This window comes from Cetorhinus maximus, chromosome 5, assembly GCF_964194155.1.
Source record: "Cetorhinus maximus chromosome 5, sCetMax3.hap1.1, whole genome shotgun sequence".
NCBI lineage: Eukaryota > Metazoa > Chordata > Chondrichthyes > Lamniformes > Cetorhinidae > Cetorhinus > Cetorhinus maximus.
In genome coordinates, this window is record NC_135883.1 from 97881696 (window position 1) to 97900903 (window position 19208).

General features: G+C 42.9%; 1 protein-coding gene across 1 annotated transcript in view; it reads left to right on the forward strand.

Annotated features, from left to right (window-relative positions):
• Positions 1 to 3974: 3974 nt before the first annotated feature.
• The window catches only part of nt5dc1 (5'-nucleotidase domain containing 1), a 644476-nt gene continuing 629242 nt past the window's right edge, over positions 3975 to 19208 (forward strand). The window contains exons 1-2 of the mRNA XM_078542226.1: positions 3975 to 4135; positions 9018 to 9109. Coding sequence (XP_078398352.1) covers positions 4043 to 4135; positions 9018 to 9109 — 185 coding nt within the window. The 5' untranslated portion in view covers positions 3975 to 4042. The remainder of the gene's footprint in view (positions 4136 to 9017; positions 9110 to 19208) is intronic.

Below are 19208 nucleotides of genomic sequence, written 5' to 3' on the forward strand. Positions count from 1 at the left end.
CAGGGAATCTAGCAGGATTTCTGCTGAAGGAACATTAACAACCAGTCTGGCTTCTTTCAATAACATCAGGTCAGAGGTGGGCGAGGACAAGTAACCCCTGTCAAAATTTTGTGTCACAGGCAGGGAAATATGGGGAATTGGTAGAACCAATTCCAAATTTATGCCCCTTGTGCAGCATAGGTCTTGTTATCACGTTCCCAAGTCTAGAAATTTCAGGTGTCAGCATTTAAATAGCGTCTTTAACATTGAAAATAATTCTAAGGTGCTTCACAGAAAAAGAGAAGAATGTACATTAAGCATCTGTCATGAGTTAAATTAAGTCGATAAAGGCTTGGTCAGACAGCTGGGCTTTTCACAGATATCTAAAGGTGGGTACAAAAGTAGAGTCGGAGTAGATTTTGCGATAGAATTCCAGAATGTAGGACCACGACTGATAAAGACGTTGTTACCATGGTGAAGCAGTGGTTGGATATATAGAACAGAGAGGATCAAAGGGTATGAAAGGAGACATAAGGCTGGAGACGGGTGATGGAATATCATGTGAAGAGGACATGTTTGTAGAAGTGGGCAAGGATGCTACATTTGATGTACTGGGAAATGGAACTTAGTTCAGTAAGGATGAGAACAATATTTAAGCAGGTTTTACTGCTCCATTGCCAGCCACCATTTGATCCCATCCCAATTGCACACCCAACTTTCCCAATCACTCCCATCCCCCTCCTGATGGCTCCAAAATTGAAATTCTTTTAATTTTTGGTATTTGTTATTTGTGGAGATTATATTCATACAGGAAAGAGTGCACTTATTTATTACTGATTTATTTAATCAGACGATTAAGCCTTACATGATTAGGAAGGGCCAAAAAAAATCCAATGTGATTTGATATTATAGGACTGATGCTGAACTAAAGGGTTTTCCATCTATTCAAAGGTGGGGGAGATTGAGTTATGGTTGTTAGATATTAAATAGATGGATGGATGTTAAGCAGATGGAAATGCTTCATCAATGGGATTCAGGGTAATGTGGCAAACTGGATTAAAGGTTGGCTTTGTAACAGGAAACAAAGGGTAATGGTCGATGGATGCCCTTGCGAATGGAAGGTTGTCTCAAGTGGTGTTCTACAGGGCTTGGTGTTGGGACCCTTGCTGATGTGTTATATATTGACGATTTGGACGTGAACGTGGGGGGCACAATTGGGAAATTTGCAGATGACACAAAGATTAGCCGAGTAGTGGATAGTGTAGAGGATAGTCATAATCTCCAAAACGATATAGATGGTGGAGTGGGTGGTAAAGTGGCAGATGGATTTTAACATAGAGAAGTGTGAGGTCATACATTTAGGGAGCTCAAACAGTTACAGGGATTACAAAATAAATTACTAAGAGGGGTAGATGAAGTGAGAGATCTTGGTGTACAAGTACACAGGTCCCTGAAGGCAGCAGTTCAAGTAGACAAGGTTGTAAAGAAGGCATATGGAATGCTCTCCCTCATGGCAGAGGTATAGAATATAAAAGTAAGGATATAATGTTGGAATTGTATAAAACACTGGTGAGGCCACAACTGGAGTATTGTGTGCAGTTCTGGTCACCACATTACAGGAAGGACGTAATAGCTCTGGAGAGAGTGCAGAGGAGGTTTACAAGAATGTTGCCAGGGTTAGAAAAGTGTAGCCAAGAGGAGAGATTGGATAGGTTGGGGTTATTTTCCTTAGCACAAAGAAGGCTGAGAGGTGACTTGATTGAGGTGTACAAAATTATGAGGGAAATAGATAGAGTAGACGGGATAAAATTGTTTCCCTTGGTGGTGAATTCTAGAACCAGGGGACATAGATTCAGGATAAGTGGCAGAGGGTGTAGGGGGGACATGAGGAAGAACTTTTTTACGCAGAGGGTAGTGGGTGTCTGGAATTCGCTGCCCAAGTTGGTGGTAGAGGCAGAAACTCTAAACTCTTTTAAAAAGTACCTGGATCTGCACCTTAAGCGCTGTAAGCTGCAGGGCTGTGGGCCAGGTGCAGGAAGGTGGGATTAGAAAGGGCACCTGGGTGTCCTCAGGCTGGCAAGGACAAGATGGGCTGAATGGCTTCCTTCTGTGCTGTAACGTTTCTATGGTTCTATGATTAATTATGCTTTGCACAATTGGCCCTTGCTGCAGCCACTAAAAGTCCTGAGAGTAATGGTCATCTCTCCTTCATGTTGATTTGGTTCCACATGATAGCGCCACTATGCTAGGAATATCCATGCCCAGAATTTTTTTGGATTGTAAGGTTATGCAGTATAAAGCAGATTACCACTCTGAAGGAGACAGGGTCTGAATCATAATGAAGAACTGCTGTTGACCTGTCAAGGCAAGGAAGCATCCCTTTAAAATCCACTTGTCTTCTCAATGATCAGTCTGGTAGAGGTATGCAGCTCATTGTAGCGCCTCTTGTCCTTGCAACTCTGGTGAGTCATTATCCATGGGAGTATGTGTAGGGTCACCTCCTCCAATTGTGCCACGCTGTTCCTCCAGATAACTAGGCCCATCCCTTATTTGTCCAGGTCCCCTTCCCCCCCACCTCCTAGAAGTCAAGGCCCTACCCCCAGGTGGCAAGGCTTCTCCCTCAAGTGTCATGACTCCTCCAGATGCTGAGGACCACTCCCCCAAGTGTCCAGGACCATCTTCCCAGGTGCCCAGGCCCCACCCCAGATTTTGAAGCCCATCTACCAGGTGTCAAGGCATCTCATCCTGGTGCCTAGATTCTGTCCTCAGGTGCCTACTCCCTCTCTCAGGTGTTCAGGACCCATTGCCAGTTGTCCAGGCCCCTCCCCGGGGTGTTGAGGCCCAGCTGCGAAGTACCCAGACTCCTTCCTTGGAAGTTGCAGCCATGCCCCCAGGTTTTGAGGTCCCTCCTCTAAAGTTTAATTCCCTCTCCATGTGGCGAGGGTCACACGCCCAGGTGTCCAAATCCCTTATTCAGGCGCCACCCCCAGGTATCCAGGCCACCCAGAGACTCCCAAGCCCTGCCCCCAGATGTCCAGGCCCCTCCCCAGGTATCCAGGCTCTTTACCTCCACAAACAGCTGAGGCCTGGTCTCCAGGTGGCAGGCCCATCCCTCAGGTGCCTAGTCCATCCCCCTCAACCCCTGGTGCATAGGCCCTTCCCCAGGTTGTCCAGGCACCATTCTGATATACCCAGTCCGGCTTCCCACAGTTGTCCAGGCCTCACCCCAAAATTTCCAGGTCCTTCCCTGAGTAGTCCAACCCACTCCCTGGTGCTCAGGCCCAGGCCCCAGATGCCCTGGTCTCTCCCCAACATGACCTGGCCCCTCCCCTCAGGTGCCCAGGCACCTCCCCCAGTGGCCTTAAACCCTCCCCCAGATGCCCAGGCCCCTCCCCATTTGCTGATACCCCTCCCACAGGTGTCCAGGCCACACCCCCAGGATTCCAGGCCCCTCCACCAGATGTCGATGCCTTGCCCCTGGGTGCCCAGGCCCCGCCTCCAGGTGTCGATGCCTCTCTCCCTGGTACACAAGCCCCTCCCCAGTTGTTTAAGTTCTTTCCCCGCTGGCCCATACCCTTCGTCCACACGTCAATGTCCTAACCCCAAGTGCCCAGGACCCTCCCCCACTTGCTCATACCACCCCTCCTTGCACCGTTCCCCAAGATGTCCAGGCTCCTCCCCCAGGTGTCTGGGCCCCTCCCCTAGGTGTAGCTACCCCTCCCTAAGGTGCCCAAGCCCCACCCCCAGGTGTCCAGGCCACGCCCCCAGGTGTCCAGGCCCGCCCCCTACTGTTCAGACCCCGCCCCCCTACTCAGGCCCCGCCCCATACTGTTTAGGCCCCGCCCCTACTGTTCAGGTCCCGCCTCCTGATGCCCAGGTCCCGCCTCCTGATGCCCAGGCCCCGCCTCCTGATGCCCAGGCCCCGCCTCCTGATGCCCAGGCCCCGCCTCCAGGTACCCGGGGCGCCTCCCCCAGGTGTCCAGGCTCCTCCCCGTGTTGACGCGGTGCTGCGGCAGACGGCAGAGTGGAGGGAACCGGTGATCGCTGTCTTTATTCCGCCGCCATGGCCGAACATTTCTCGCTGGCGGACTGCGATGTGATCGGCTTCGATCTAGACCATACCTTGTGCCGGTACAATGTGAGCGACACCTTCGCGGTGAGTTTAAAGCGGGGCCCGGGGTCGGCTCCCCCTCCCCTCTCTACCTCCGGCTGAATGAGCGGGCAGCCCGTGAACCGGCAGCAGAAAGGCCGCCTGGAGCCTGGCTGCAGCAGTGAGCGGGCCCGGAGAGTCCGGGCCAGGCCCAGCTCCGCCAGGACAGGACCTGTGGCTGCTCACTCTCTTTCCATTTGACTAAGTGTTTGTCTTCAGTTTCCTCCTGTGATGCTGCCTTGTAACCTCCCCCTCCCCCCGACTGATTATCAAATGATAAACATCCCTCAGCCGCCAAAATAATGTGGCGTTTCAGTCCCGAAAACAAACCTCTTTAATAAGTACATCCCATTCACTCTCACAAAGGCCATTCGGCCCAGCTGCACCGTGCCATCACTTACACTTTCATCCCCTAGCAGCTGAATCACTGTTATTTAGTTATCGGTGAAATTAGTAATGTCCCAAATCTACACCCCCCTCCCCCCATTCTCTTTGCACACACTGTAAGTCGCTAAAAAAATAAATTTCCATGTTCCTTTTCCTCCACTTGCTCATTTCTGACAATCTTTTGAGCTAATGTGGATGTATAGATGGGCTAGGTGATGGGAACGTGCATTTCTTTAATTCATTTCACGTCTTCAGGACACTCCATGCTTCATTTGCAATGAATGAATAATTTTTCCAAGTGTACTCTAAACAGCAGGCAAGTTACACACCGCAAGGTCACACAAACGGCAAATGAGACCAATGATCGGTATTGCTGATCAGGGATAAATGCTTCAGACCAGTGCTCTGTGCAAAAGTCACAGAATTAAACAAGTTGAGACATTTTTTTCCCCACAGTTACTTTTATTTTTGCAACAGATCTCCTGAGAAATTAGCTATTCCCATGTCAGTGAAACTAGAACTTGGTAAATATCTGAACAGCAGGGCCATCCTTGAATATGTTAGATAAAAGCAAAATACTGTGGATGCTGGAAATCTGAAAGAAAAACAGAAAATGCTGGAAAAAACTCAGCAGGCCTAGCAGAGAGAGAAACAGAGTTAACTTGAATATGTCAATTCTACTTTTTAATTACATGAGATTTGGGGGGTTATATTCTATTTTTCTAACCAGTTATAATTGGGTCTGTTGGTTTATGGGTTTTTTGGGCATTACTCAATTGCATCAGTTTTTCTATGAGAACTGAATTGAGGAAGGGGGCAGGTGTTTACTGACTAGAAATGTGATTGAAGGTTGTAAGTAGCACAAATAGCTTGTTGCAGGAATTGTTTTGTTAAAATCTGTTCAGAACTTGGTATTTTTGATGATCTTGGGCATTTTATGCAAAATTGCAAATTGCCAGGTTTTATGTAAAACTTTGAGAGGTATATTGTGCCTCAACAAATCACTTGCCCTGGTTGGACAGACATTTTTGGGCTAAAGATTATTGCCGGTAGCTGTTTTATAGGGGAGAAGGCTGTTATAGAAAAGGAAGTGGCACCTGCAGAGAAACTGCTGGGGTTGAATAGTGAACATGGTGGGGAAAGGTAAATAATCTGAATTCTTTGAATCATTATATAATATCTTCTCCATTTATTGTGGTTGAAATGAACATTGTCAAAAATGCAGTACAAATGACATTATGCAGTCAATGAGCTAAACTGTTGGAATTATAGGGTTCATACCTTAAGCAGATATTGCATATGTCTATATGCAATTAGTGCGCAGAACTCTGAACGATACTATAACATTTATGGATTTTTGTTTGGGGGGAGGGGTGAGGAAGCAAGCATACTTGACTTTTCTAAAGTGCTAACTATTGTCAAAGATGACAACCAGAATCTCATCTCTAACATTTGTGGTGTTGAATTCCTATTTTCATTACATTGCATCAGTGAAGGTTGTATCCAGGCAACACAGCAAGCAACATTTATGGAAAAGAATATGAAACCATTTCTAATACTTGCACTAATCATGGATTGGTGCACATGAGCATTTATTTGAACTGCGCCCCATGAGCTATGTTGAAAATATAAGTGACATGCAACCATGTTTTAAGATCATTATTACAATGTTATACTCTTGTAGGAAATGTGCATGTATGTGTTTAAAATAAGATTTAAAAATGCAAACATAAATCTCCTTTACTTCTGATTAAAGGTACAATCATTAAGGGGGTAATAATTTTTAGACTTTTACATTATTGAGAATTTACCTTGTATAGGACTTTGAGGTAGGAATGAATGCAGCATTTTCTCAGCCCCATTCACCAGACAACAGCAACTCGTATATGTACAGCGCCATTAACATAGTAAAACTTCCCATGATGCTTCACAGGAGCATTGTGAAACAAAGTATGATGCCGAGCCACATAAGGGGACATTAGGTCAGATGACTGAAAGCTTGGCCAAGGAAGTAGGATTTAAGGAGTGTCTTAAAGGAAGAAAGCGAGGTACAGAGGTGGAGAGTTGTAGTGAGGGCATTCCAGAGCTTGGGATCTGGGCAGCCGAAAGCAGGGCCACCCATGGTGGTGCGATTAAAATTGGCGATGGTTAAGAGGCCAGAATTAGAGGAGTGCAAGTATCTCAAAGGGTTCTGGGGAGATTAGAGATGGGGAGGGATTTGAAAGTAAAGATGAAAATTTTAAAATCAAGATGAAACTTCACTGTGGGCTGATGTAGATCAGTGAGCACAGGGGTGATAGATGAATGCAAGCTAGGACATGGGCAGCAGCATTTTTGTTGACCTCCGGTTTACGGAGGATGGAATGTGGGTGAACACCCAGGAGTGCATTGGAGTAGTAAAATCTAGAGGCAACAGTAGCATGAATGAGAGTTTCAACAGCAAATTAGTTGAGGCAGGTGTTCTGAAGTATGGTGATGTTATAGAGGTGGAAATGGGTGGTGTTAGTGATGGCATGATAGGACGTTCATCTCTGGATCAAATATTCAGGTTGTGAACACAATAGCAAACTAAATAATTATTCATTTAGTAATGCCTTTTTTGAAACTGAATGTTTATTTCTTGTGAGAAGCCCCTTTTGGTCGAAGTGGAGCTCCTATTCCAAGTTAGAATTGTCTCTTTCAGGGTCACACAGCTATGCAACTCATGGAACTATTAAAATTTAACTTAATTTTTTTCAGACGTTTAGCCAAATTTCTGTTTAAGGTTTCTTGTATGTTGGCAAAAGCAACTTAAAGGGGCACTGCAAACATGTTACACATATCTGTAAAAACCACTTTGATACACAGTGTGCAGTTCAGAAACCTAAATGTTCGTCAGTCATTCAATGATGATTATTCAAGTTGACTCCATTGTTGAATACGTTTAAGACTGGGATAGACAAATTTTTGGTGTCTCAGAGAATTAAGGGATATGGGGAGCAGGTGGGCAATTGGAGTTGAAGCCCAAGATCAGCCATGATCGTATTGAATGGCGGAGCAGGCTCGATGGGCTGTGAGACCTACTCCTACTCCTGTTTCTAAAATGGTATGATCTTCATATAGAAGGTTTAATGTGAAAATTTATATTGTCTAGACTCTTCAAAAATAGTCACATAGGGAAAAATATTGTAGTTGACTTATATTGACTTATATGTTGTTTGCTAATGTTATTGTGGTAACAAGTCAGGCTGTTCATGGTACTTGCTGCCCTGATTTTCCTGAGTGAAATGTACCTTTAATTGGAAGTAAAGAAGTTGTAGGTTTGCATTTTAAAATTTTACACTAAACACAAACATTATGCACATTGAAAAAAAGAATACTGCTGATGCAGTTGGTAGACTTTGTTTAACTTTGTAATTTTTATTCTCTTTTGCCTGTGTTTATCAAGGATGAGGGATGTCAGTGCTTCATCAGTGTTGGCCTGAGTGCAAGAGTTGGATATTCCTTGCTTTAGACTATGACATCTCTCTGTTCTGCTATAGCAATACCCTAATGTTAAGCTGAGAAGATAACCCACTAATGTAGCAGTCTGAATATTCAATGTTACACCCCATCCTTCCTTAAGTTCTTTGAGTGAGATTGTCATTGAGTCCCAGTTTAGCACTGAAGCCCCATGCACTGCTAAAAGTTCATTTCAGACTCTTTTGCAGCAGACAGAGAGGGAAGAATTTCATCTGAGTAGCTCTGGCTGAATTTGACTAAATATAGTTTTCAGAAATGGAAGCACTGTGAGTCAACTTACTATACTCCTGGTTGCATATTTTCATAGAGATTTCATGGACCTGTTTATATGGATGCCAGGGGCTCAACAGGTTGTTGGAGAATGAAGTGATTGTGACAGTGCTGTGGCAATATGCATTTATGCTTCGGCATGATTAGCTGCATAAAATATGGTTTCTAATTAGTGATTCCAATTAGAGCTCCTGACCTCTTCAATATTGTAATGAAGTAAAGCAGATTTTAGAACTATGGCATTTCTTTGGCAGAAAAAAGTCAGAAAACCTGTTTGGGAATCTAAGAATGTTAATGTAATTTGGTTAAATATTCCTAATGGATCTGCAGATTCATAACAATGAGGAAGAATTTTTTTTGTCAGAACAATTGCCAGTTGTTACCAAGGTAGAGGACTGGGACATGTGAAACACCAAATGCGAGAATATTTTATTAGCATTGTATATGTTACACCCAAAATTCTATTTGGATAAATAAGAACTAAAGACTACTTCATATAGACATATCAAAATAAATGTGTTCTAATCCTGTGCTTTTCATACTTATTCCTAGCAATCTGAGATATTGAAATTACTTGAAGCTTGCCTATTGAGTTGCTAAAAATGGAAAACGTATTTTTATAGAGATTTAAGTTAGTACTTCCTCTGTTGAATAACCTTTTGCACTATGCACTTGGCTACATGCTCTCATTTATTGTAACTAATGTTGTATTTCTCTTTGAATTTTTCAGCTGATATATGATAGCTTTGCTCAGTTCTTAGTTGAACAAAAAGGCTATGATCGGGAACTTATGACTGTGGCTCCTGACTGTTGGGATTTTTGGTGAGTCCTTTCCTTTTCAATATTTCTTGTTGCAAAAAATGGTAGCCCTTCTTTTAAAATTTTCAACATTTTTAATATTGAAGCTTAAAAGCAGGGCCCAGTTAGACTTTTCTCCCCTCTCCCTTCAACTTGACAATCTTTTATGCTGTAAATTGCTGGAAGTGCAAGCTGATAGCACGGCGAGATCAGCGGGGCATCTGGGACCTTGACAAACAATGACACCAGCAGACTACCTCCTTAACCAATTTAGGGAAAGAAACAGAAGCATAAAGAAGGGAACATGGTGACTTAGAGTTAAATTTGAGACAGAAAAATAAGTAATAACAAGAGAGAAAGAAAGGTTGAGGAAAAAAGACAAAGGAAAAGTGAGAAAAGTATTAAAACATATACAGTTTTAAAAATATAAGAACAGTTTACTACCTGAAAGAATGAGGCTGTATAGTTTTGTTTGTTCTCTTTCTGGGCTGTTATGACATAGCAGATGATGTGTGCCAGGCGGATCAAATCCATGAGTGAAACTTGATTGCGCAATTACAACGGTTTTGCAACTTGTATTTAGTAAGAGATGTGTGCACTGAATTCAGAAGTATTAAGTCCACCAAGACTTTTAGAGATTTAAAAAAATTTAATTAAAATATTTATTAACAAAATAAAAGATGTCAAGCACATACATAAGACTACAATTACTACTATAATAACTCCTAAAATTCCAAATTAACATGAACCCCACTTACTCTCCCTTTAAGGCAACGGTCCACAATAGATTTTAGATTTAAACCACTCAGCAGCTTAACGCAATATCTTGGGCAGTGAAATTCCAACTTCAGCTTCGTTATATAGCAAATTTATGCACAAATGTTGGAGATTTCATTAAGACTATTTTACACACTCCTGATAGATCTTACATGGTTTTCTGACACATAACCTTTCATTCTCCTTTGTATATGTTTCTCTCTTTTTAATATGTAAATTCTATTGACCCATATGTCTTTGAAAACATATCTCCCTCGCAATATAAAAACTTTCATGTTGCTACAATTTCCAGTAACCTTTCAGCAAAATTAGCCTTGCTAACCTGCCTAGCCGGAAACAGACTGAGATCCCTTTGAAATCCAAATCTCCCTTCATTCACCTAAAAATGCGCATTCCCTTCACCCGTTACATGCTAAGCCAGCATCCATGTTTATATGTTAGCATGTCAAGCACCTAGCTGCTTTTGATGATTTAAACTTGCAGTCTATTTGACTCCAAATGTAATTAAATCGCACACAGACAAACCCAACTATACTTACTCCCATAAACCTACTTTACAATTAACCAGAAAAATATTATGAAAATTATTATACTTTAATGCAGAGCTCAGCTTGTTCAGCTCTGTCATGAGAGTAACATAAATCACATTAATAAAAGGTTCTTTGTGCCAATCCTGTCGTGTGAGAAGTGAGAGTGGAAATTTCAGGGGCACTAGGCATGATCTTTCAGTCTTTCATAGACTCAGGGGAGGCGCCAGAGGATTGGAGAATTTCAAACACTACACCCTTGTTCAAAAAAGGTTGTCAACATAAGCCCAGCAGTTACAGACCAGTCAGTTTAACTTCAGTAGTGGGAAGCTTCCAGAAGCAATTATTTGGGGTCGAATTAGCAGTCACATGGAAAAATGTGGCCTGATTAGGAAGAGCCAGCATGGATTTCTAAAGGGGAAATTGTGTTTAACTAACTTGCTGGAGTTTTCTTTGAAGAGGTAACAGAGAGGGTTGTTGAGGGTAATGCTGTTGATGTGGTCTACATGGACTTTCAAAAAGCATTCGATACAATGCCACAAAACAGACATGTGAGAAAAGTTATAGCTCATGGAATGAAAAGGACAGTAGCAACATGGATGCAAAATTGCCTGAGTGATAGGAAACATAGAGTAATGGTCAATGGATTTTTTCAGGCTGACGAAAGGTTTGTAGTGGAGTTCGCCAGGGGTGGGTATTGGGACCCTTGCTTTTCCTGATATATATTAATGGTCTGGAACTTGGTGTGCAGGGGGCAATTTCAAAGTTTGCAGATGATACGAAACTTGGAAGCATTATAAACTATGAGGAGGACCGTGTAGAATTTCAAAAGGATGTAGACAATTTGTTGGAGTGGGCAGAAAGGTGGCAGATGAAGTTCAATGTGGAGAAGTATGAGATGATGCATTTTTGTAGGAAGAACATGGAGAGACAATATAAAATAAGGGGTACGATTCTTAAGAGGATGCAGGAGCAGAGAGACCTGGGTGTCTAGGTGCATAGATTATTGAAGGACAGGTGGAGAGAGCAGTTAATAAAGCATATTGTATCCTGGGCTTTATTAATAGGGGCATAGAATACAAGAGCAAGGAGGTTATGCTGAAGACGCTAGCTAGACCTCAGCTGGAGTATTGTGTACAGTTCTGGGCATTGCACAATAGAAAGGATGTGAATGCATTGGAGAAAGTGTAGAGGTTTACAAAAATGGTTGCAGGGATGAGAAACTTCAGTTACGAAGACAGATTGGAGAGGTTGGGACTGTTCTCCTTGGAGAAGAGATGGCTAAGAGGAGATTTGACAAGGGTGTTTAAAATCATGAGGGGGCTGGATAGAGTAGATAGGGAGAAACCTTTCCCACTCATAAAAGGATCTCGAGAATGAGAGGGCACAGATTAAAGTGATTTGCAAAAGCAGCACATGTGATGTGAGAAAAACTTCTTTCACACAACGGATACTTCAAGTCTGGAATGCACTGCCTGGCAATGTGGTGGAGGCAGGTTCAACTGAGGAATTCAAGAGGGCATTGAATGATTGTTTCTATTCAAATAATGTGCAAGGGTGTGGGGAAAAGGCAGGAGAATGGCACTAAGTCATAATGCTCATTTGGAGAGCTGATGCAGACACGATGAGCTGAATGGCCTCCTTCTGCGCCGCAACAATTCTGTGATTCTGTCTTTCATGTAATTCATATTTACCATGCAAATGCAGCAACTTCTTGAAACTCATGGGTAGGTTGACAGAGAGCTGACACTTTTGCAAGAATAACAAGAGATTTAAAAAAAAATTTTCATGGAATGTAAGCATCACTGGCAAGGCGCATTTGTTACCCCTAATTGCTCTTGGGAATGTGGTGGTGAGCTGCCTTCTTGAAGCACTGCAGTCCATCTGGTGTAATTAACTCCTACAGTGCTGTTAGGGAGGGAGTTCCAGGTTTTTGACTTAATGACGTGCAGGAATGGCAATATAGTTCCAAGTCAGGATTGTGTAAAACTTGGAGGGGAACTTGCAGGTGGTGGTGTTCCCATGCGTCTTCCGCCCTTATCCTTCTGGGTGGTTGAGGTCATGGGTTTGGAAGGTGCTGTTGAAGAAGCCTTGGTGAGTTGCAGCAGTGCATCTTGCAGATGGCACGCACTGCTGCGGTGGTGGAGGGCATCAGTGATTAAGATGGTGGATGGATGCTGCTCAAGAGAGCTGCTTTGCCTTGGATTATGTCGAGCTTCTTGAGTGTTGGAGCCATACTCATCTAGACAAGTGGAGAAAATTCTCTCTCATTCCTGACATGTGTTTTGTAGACAATGGACCTGCTTCGGGGAGTCAGGAGGTGAGTTTTTTAAAATTCTTTCACAAGGTGTGGACATTGCTGGCTAGACCAGAATTTATTGCCCATCTCTAATTGCCCTTGAGAAGGTGTTGGTGAGGCACCTTCTAGAACCGCTGCAATCTTTGTGGCGTAGGTACACCCACAGTGCTGTTAAGAAGGGAGTTTCAAGATTTTGACCCAGTTGCAGTGAAGGAATGGTGATACAGTTCCGAGTGAGGATGGTGTGTGTGTCTTGGACAGAAACTTGCAGGTGGTGGTCTTCCCATGCAGTTTCTTGCCAGAGAATTCCCAGTCTCTGGCTTCTTCTTGTAGCTACAGTATTTATTTGGCGAGACCAATTAAGTTTCTGGTTCATGGTAAATCCCAAGATGTTTATGGTGGAGGATTAAGCAAAGGTAATCCAAGGGAAGATGATTAGATTTTCTCTTGTTGGTGATGATCATTGCCTGACAATTGTGTGGCATGAATGTTACTTGCCACTTATCAACCCAAGCCCGAATGCTGTCCAGATCTTTCTGCATATGGACACAGATTATTCACTATCTGAGGAGTTGTGAATGGTGCTGAATATTGTGCATTCATCAGCATAGATTCCAGTTCTGACCGTATGATGAAGGGAAGGTCATTGATGAAGCATTTGAAGATGGTTGGGCCTAGAAAATTGCCATTAGGAACTCCTGCATTGACGACCTGGGGCTGAGATGATTGACCTCCAACAACCACAGCCATCTTCCTCTGTGCTAGGTGTGACTTTAACCAGTAGAGAGCTTTCTCCCTGATTCCCATTGATGTCGGTTTTGCTAGGGCTCCTTGCTGCCACATTTGGCCAAATGCCGCCTTGATGTCAAGGGCAGTTACTCTCACTTCACCTTGAGTTCAGCAATTCCGTCCATGTTTGGACCAAGGCTGTAATGAGGTCAGAAGCCAAGTTGCATTGGCAGAACCCAAACTGAGCATCAGTGAGCAGCTTATTGCTGAGCAAGTGCTGCTTGATAGCACTGTCGATGACTGTTTCCATCACTTTGTCGATGGTTGAGAATAAACTGATAGGGCGGTGTTTGGTTGGATTGGATTTGTCCTGCTTTTTGTGGACAGGACATACTTTGGCAATTGAGATGGGAAGCTTTAGGGAGCGAATTCCGTAACTTGCCCTAGGCAGCTGAAGGGATGGTCGCTAATTGCCTCCCAAATCTCAGCCCATCTTTCCCAGAAATCTGTTGGAATCCCTCCACTCAGGTTTCCATCTTTGCCACAGTACCAAAACAGCCTTTATCAAAGTAAAAAAATTACGATATGTGACTGCAACTGTGGTAAACAATCCCACCTCATCCTTCTCTTTCTGCAGCCTTTGATATGATTTGAAGCAGTATAAAGTGAATGATGTGCAAGAGGTCAGAAATGGAAGAGCACAGATAATTTGCAGGAGGAGATTGCAGAAATAAAGAGAGTGAAGCCATGGAGAAATTTGAAAACAAGCATGAGAATTTTAAAGTTGAGGCATTGCCGGATTGGGAGCCAGTGTAGGCCAACAAGTACAGGGGGAGGGGTGGGGGGTAGGGCGGTGGTGTGGGGGGGTGGTGTGGAATGGGTCTTAGTCCGACTTAGGATATGGGCAGCAGAGTTTTTGCTGAAATCAAGATATGGAGGCTAGAAGATGGAAGGCCATCAGAAATGAGTTGGAATAGTCAAGTCTAGAGGTAACAAATAACATGGACAAGGATGTCACCAGATGAACTGAGATGGCGCTGAATGATATTACGGAGCTGGAAATAGGCGCTCTTGGTGACAGAGGGGATAAGTGGGTGGATGCTCATCTTGGGGTAAAAAATTGACACCAAGGTTTCAAATGATCTGGATTTGCCTCCACCATTGCTGGGGGAGGGATTGAGACTAGCTAGGGATTGGAATTTCTGCAGGGATTGAAGACAGTGGGCTTTGGTCTTGCTAATATTTGATTGGAAGAAATTTCTGCTATCTAGTACTGGATGTCAGACCAGCAGTCTGACAATTTAAAAACAGTGGAGTAGTCAAGAGAGGTGGTGGCGACTGAGAGCTGGGTGTCCTCTATATATAAATGGAACCTGTACTAGATAGATAAGAATACAATCAGCAGGTGCAGTTCTGTCCAATTGGATGATGAAACTGTTGGAGAATAATGTGGTCAACTATATTAAAGGCTGCAGAGAAGGATAGGGAGGGATTGTTTACCACAGTTGCTGTCACATGTAATGTAACTTGCGCTTTTGGTAAAGGCTGTTTTGGTTCTGTGGCAGAGGTGGAAACCTGATTGGAAGGAGTCAAACAGATTTCTGGGAAAGAGTGGCAGAGCTTTGGGAGGCAGCGCATTTAAGGACATTGAAGAGGTAAGAGAGGTTGGAGATTTGGTAGCACTTTGTAAGGACAGAGGGGGAGAAAGGTTGGAATTTCTTGGCTTTTAGCAACATTGTATTGATGTCTTGAATGCTTGAGTATAGTCCATGTAGGCTAGCTAATTTTGTTGGATTGCTTAGGGCAGAGTGTAATTGATAATGATTAGCTACAGCGCTTATATTTATTAGTAAAGTTTTTAGCGAGGTAGAGTGAAGAGTAATATGTTATTAACCCGAGAGAACTAGGAATAAATAATGCATTTGTGTCTATGAAAAATCAATAAAACAGTGAAAGCGTGCAATTAAGCAGCTAACTATGGTGAAATAATAAATGAGCAGGTAGGGAAGGATTAAACCTCTCCAAAATAGGAGGCGTTCAGTTATTTAAGAAATTAGAAAAGGGAGTATACCTGGAACTAAAAATCTACACAGAAAAGAGGAACCAAAGTTAATGATAAAAAGACAAGTGTAAAAATCTACTGCTTTACAATTTTTGAATTTTTCATTAAGGGTCCCTTTCTTGCTTAGCTGTGGAGAGGTAGAGATTGAAGGCTGAAATCTAGCTCAGCACAGATAGGGAATCTCGTTATCTTATTCACCGGATGGAGTGGGAATAAGTTGATAAAATAGTTTTGTGATAAGTTGCTACTACTTGCTAGGAGACTTCATAGGTTCACAATTTTTGCCCGATGTTTGGGATTCCTGTGCGCTCAATAAGGGCATATCACAATATTAGCCTGACCATTGTAATCCGTTGGTCATGTTTACAGTGCTTTATACAAGTGCTATATCTGTATAATCTTGAGCCCCCTTCAACAGTATCAATAGAATTTAAGTTATTCAATTATGGTAAATTAGTGGTTAACCCAATCAATGCTACAGAATGGGATATCCCTGCATGGCAACCTGTAACTAGTGGAGTGCCACAGGGATCAGTGCTGGGGCTACAATTATTTACAATATATGTGGTTGACTTAGATGAGGGAAGTGAATGTACTATCGTCAAGTTAGCTGATGACACGAAAATAGGTGGGAAGGCAAGTGGTGAGGATGACACCAAAAGTCTACAGAGGGATACAGGCAGGTTAAGTGAGTGGGCAAAAACTTTGCAGATGAAATATCATGTGGAAAAATGTGATGTTACGCACTTTGTCAGGAAGAATAGAGGAGTTGAATATTATTTAAATGGAGAAAGACTGCAGAAAGCTGCAGCACAGAGGATTTGGGAGCCCATGTGCATGAATCCCAAAAACCTAGAATACTGTGAAGAGTTTTGGTCCCCTTATCTAAGGAAAGATATACTGGCATGGAGGCAGTCCAGAGAAGGTTCACTAAGTTGATCCCCGGTGTGGAGGGATTTTCTTATGAGGAGAGGCTGAGTAGGTTGGGCCTGTACTCATTGGAGTATAGAAGAGACTGAAACATATAGGGCAGAATTTTGCCCTTGGCGGGCAGGCTTGGCGAAGGCAGGCGGGAAACCGACCACGATCGACGCCGCACCATGATTTCACGCTGGTGGGCCAATTAAGGCTCGCCCAATGTGAAATGTGAGCGGCAGCGCTGAGTGCTTCCTGTACGGGAGGTCGGGAGAGTGTGAGCCGGCCAAGTGTGAACTTCGAGCATGCGTGTGAGTGAGCACTGCATAATCTCCCTGAGGCACGGAGCTGCCTCAGGGAGATGAAGAGAAGAAAAAAAATTTAAAGATAAAAGTGTTATAAACCATTCCCTTCATGTTCCTCTGGCACATTAGCAGGGACATGTTGTTAATGAAAAATTAAAGTTTTTATTTTATTTTTATTTGCTTTTGGAAACCTCATCCTGCCCGTGGATAAGGTTTCCAAAAAAATGCAAAGGCCGCATGACCTTTTTGCCTTCCCACCAACTCTTAGGTTGGACAGGCAGTGAAAACTTTACATTAATTGATAACTTAATGGTCTTAACGGGCCTTTTAATTGTCGGCGGGTGCACTGCCAGCTCCGGCGTGTGCCCGCCGACCGAATTATCGCGCGACTGTGCATTGACTTTGGCACGTTTGACTGACGTCAACGCGCGTCATTTCACGCTTGAGCAGGTCGGGTGCGTGCCCGCCCAACGAGTGAAAATTTCTGCCCATTAAGTTCTTAGGGGGCTTGACAGGGTAGATGCTGAGAGGTTGTTTCCCCTTGTGGGAGAGTCTAGGACCAGAGGGCATAATCTCAGAGTAAGGGGTCATCCATTTAAGATGAGGAGGAATTTCTTCCCTCAGAGGGTAGTCAATCTGTGGAATTCTTTACAGCAGAGGACTGTAGAGGCTGGGTCGTTAAGTATATTCAAGGCTGAGATAGATTTTTAATCAGTAAGGGAATCAAGAGTTATGGGGAAAAGGTAGGAAAGTGGAGTTGAGGATTACCAGATCAGCCATGATCTTATTGAGTGGCGGAGCAGCCTCAATGGGCCAAATGGCTTGCTTCTGCTCCTACGTCTTATGGTCAATTTTTATAAATAGAACATTCTGTGACTCACTGAACAATGTTTCAGGAGATCTGTTAGTAAACAGTCATTCCAGTTGTTATGAAGATGTGTGATATAGATTCTTAATTTATTATGACATGGCTGGATATACAGAGCTATTTGAAAAGAACACTTTTGCTAAGCAAAAGACACTGGCCTACAGCAACTACCATGCTGCATTTACGAAGGATATAAACTGCTTTATGGAGACGCAGAGCTTCGAGACAGTGACTAAGATAAGCCCAGATTGAAATCAAAGAGAGGTCCTGTGACCCAGCTCATGGGTGAAATATACTGGATTTGAACTGACAGTGAGTCTGCCTGAGGGATAGAAGGGATAACAGTCTTACTTCCCTCATCAAAGCTGAGTTGTTTGTGATTTGAAAACTCATAAGAAGACCTCATTGCTGCAAACTGAGAATTCTTAAAGGAGGATTCCTAATCAACACCACACTCTCCAAGAGAAAAGAGAACCAACTAGCCCCGACTGCTCCAATGAGGAAACCCAAGTATCAGCAGCTACTGTGGAAAGTGACCCTTCAGCTTTCCAGAAGCATCTGGGCAACTCGTGAATATTTTTTTCTGACTTTAATTTTTACTTGGACGAGTTTTAAGACCTGATATTCTGCAGCATAAGTGTTAAAAATTTCTGTGTTACAATTCAAAAGAAAATATCTTAAAAATCGAGTAATTTCATAAGAAATCGAAGCAAGAGTCCACCATTTGGCTCATGGAGTGCCTATAACAGAGTGACCTTGCTAATCATTCATTCCTTCTAATAGATGAAAAAAAAAGCCGCTACTGTAACTTCCGGTTTGAAGACCAAGTAAACTCTGACAACAGTTACACTTTGTGGCCTCAAAGAGACACAACTCTGTCTTATTAGTGGAATAACATGACATTCATAATTACATAGCCCTTTTTCAGCAACAATTCATCTAACTTAGCATATGCAATGACACAGGGGACCCTGTAGTAAAAATGGTTTAGGTTACAGGTTTTGCAATTCACTACATATGCAAAGCCATCTTAAAATCCTTCGTGCTTCTGAACTCCAGCATGAAACTGAAGGTTATATTCCAATTTGCACCATTCCCTGCAGAAAGAAACGGATAAACTCGAGCTGAGTTCAGATAGGCAATTGAACATTGTAGCCATAGACCAATGAACTTAAATGCAACTCCTTAACAGCAAAATAATATCACATATTATTTGTAATAATACTGATTTTCCAACTAAGTGTGAGCAGCACCACAGGACATCAGTGGTTTTGAAATAAGTATTGAAAATGCCAGAATTGTCCAGATATGACTTTTCATTAGAATTCAAGGAACACACTTAAAACACTTTTTTTTTGATTCCTGACATTTCCAATTATTTCCCATTTTAAACTATCTTGTTTGAACAGCATATAATTGTAAAGAAAATAATTAAAAAGAATTAAGAAAGTTGTTGACATTTGGCAGCTTGTGAGACAAAGTGCATCTTTCTCTTATTTGTGGTTCAAACCCGGATGTTTATAAGGAAGAAAACCAAAGCTCCACCATGGAATTTTTTGTAGTTAAACATAAGCCAACATCAAAAAAGAAACAGATGGAACATTTAAACTCTTGAGGAGGAGTGAAAGCGAAGAACAATTG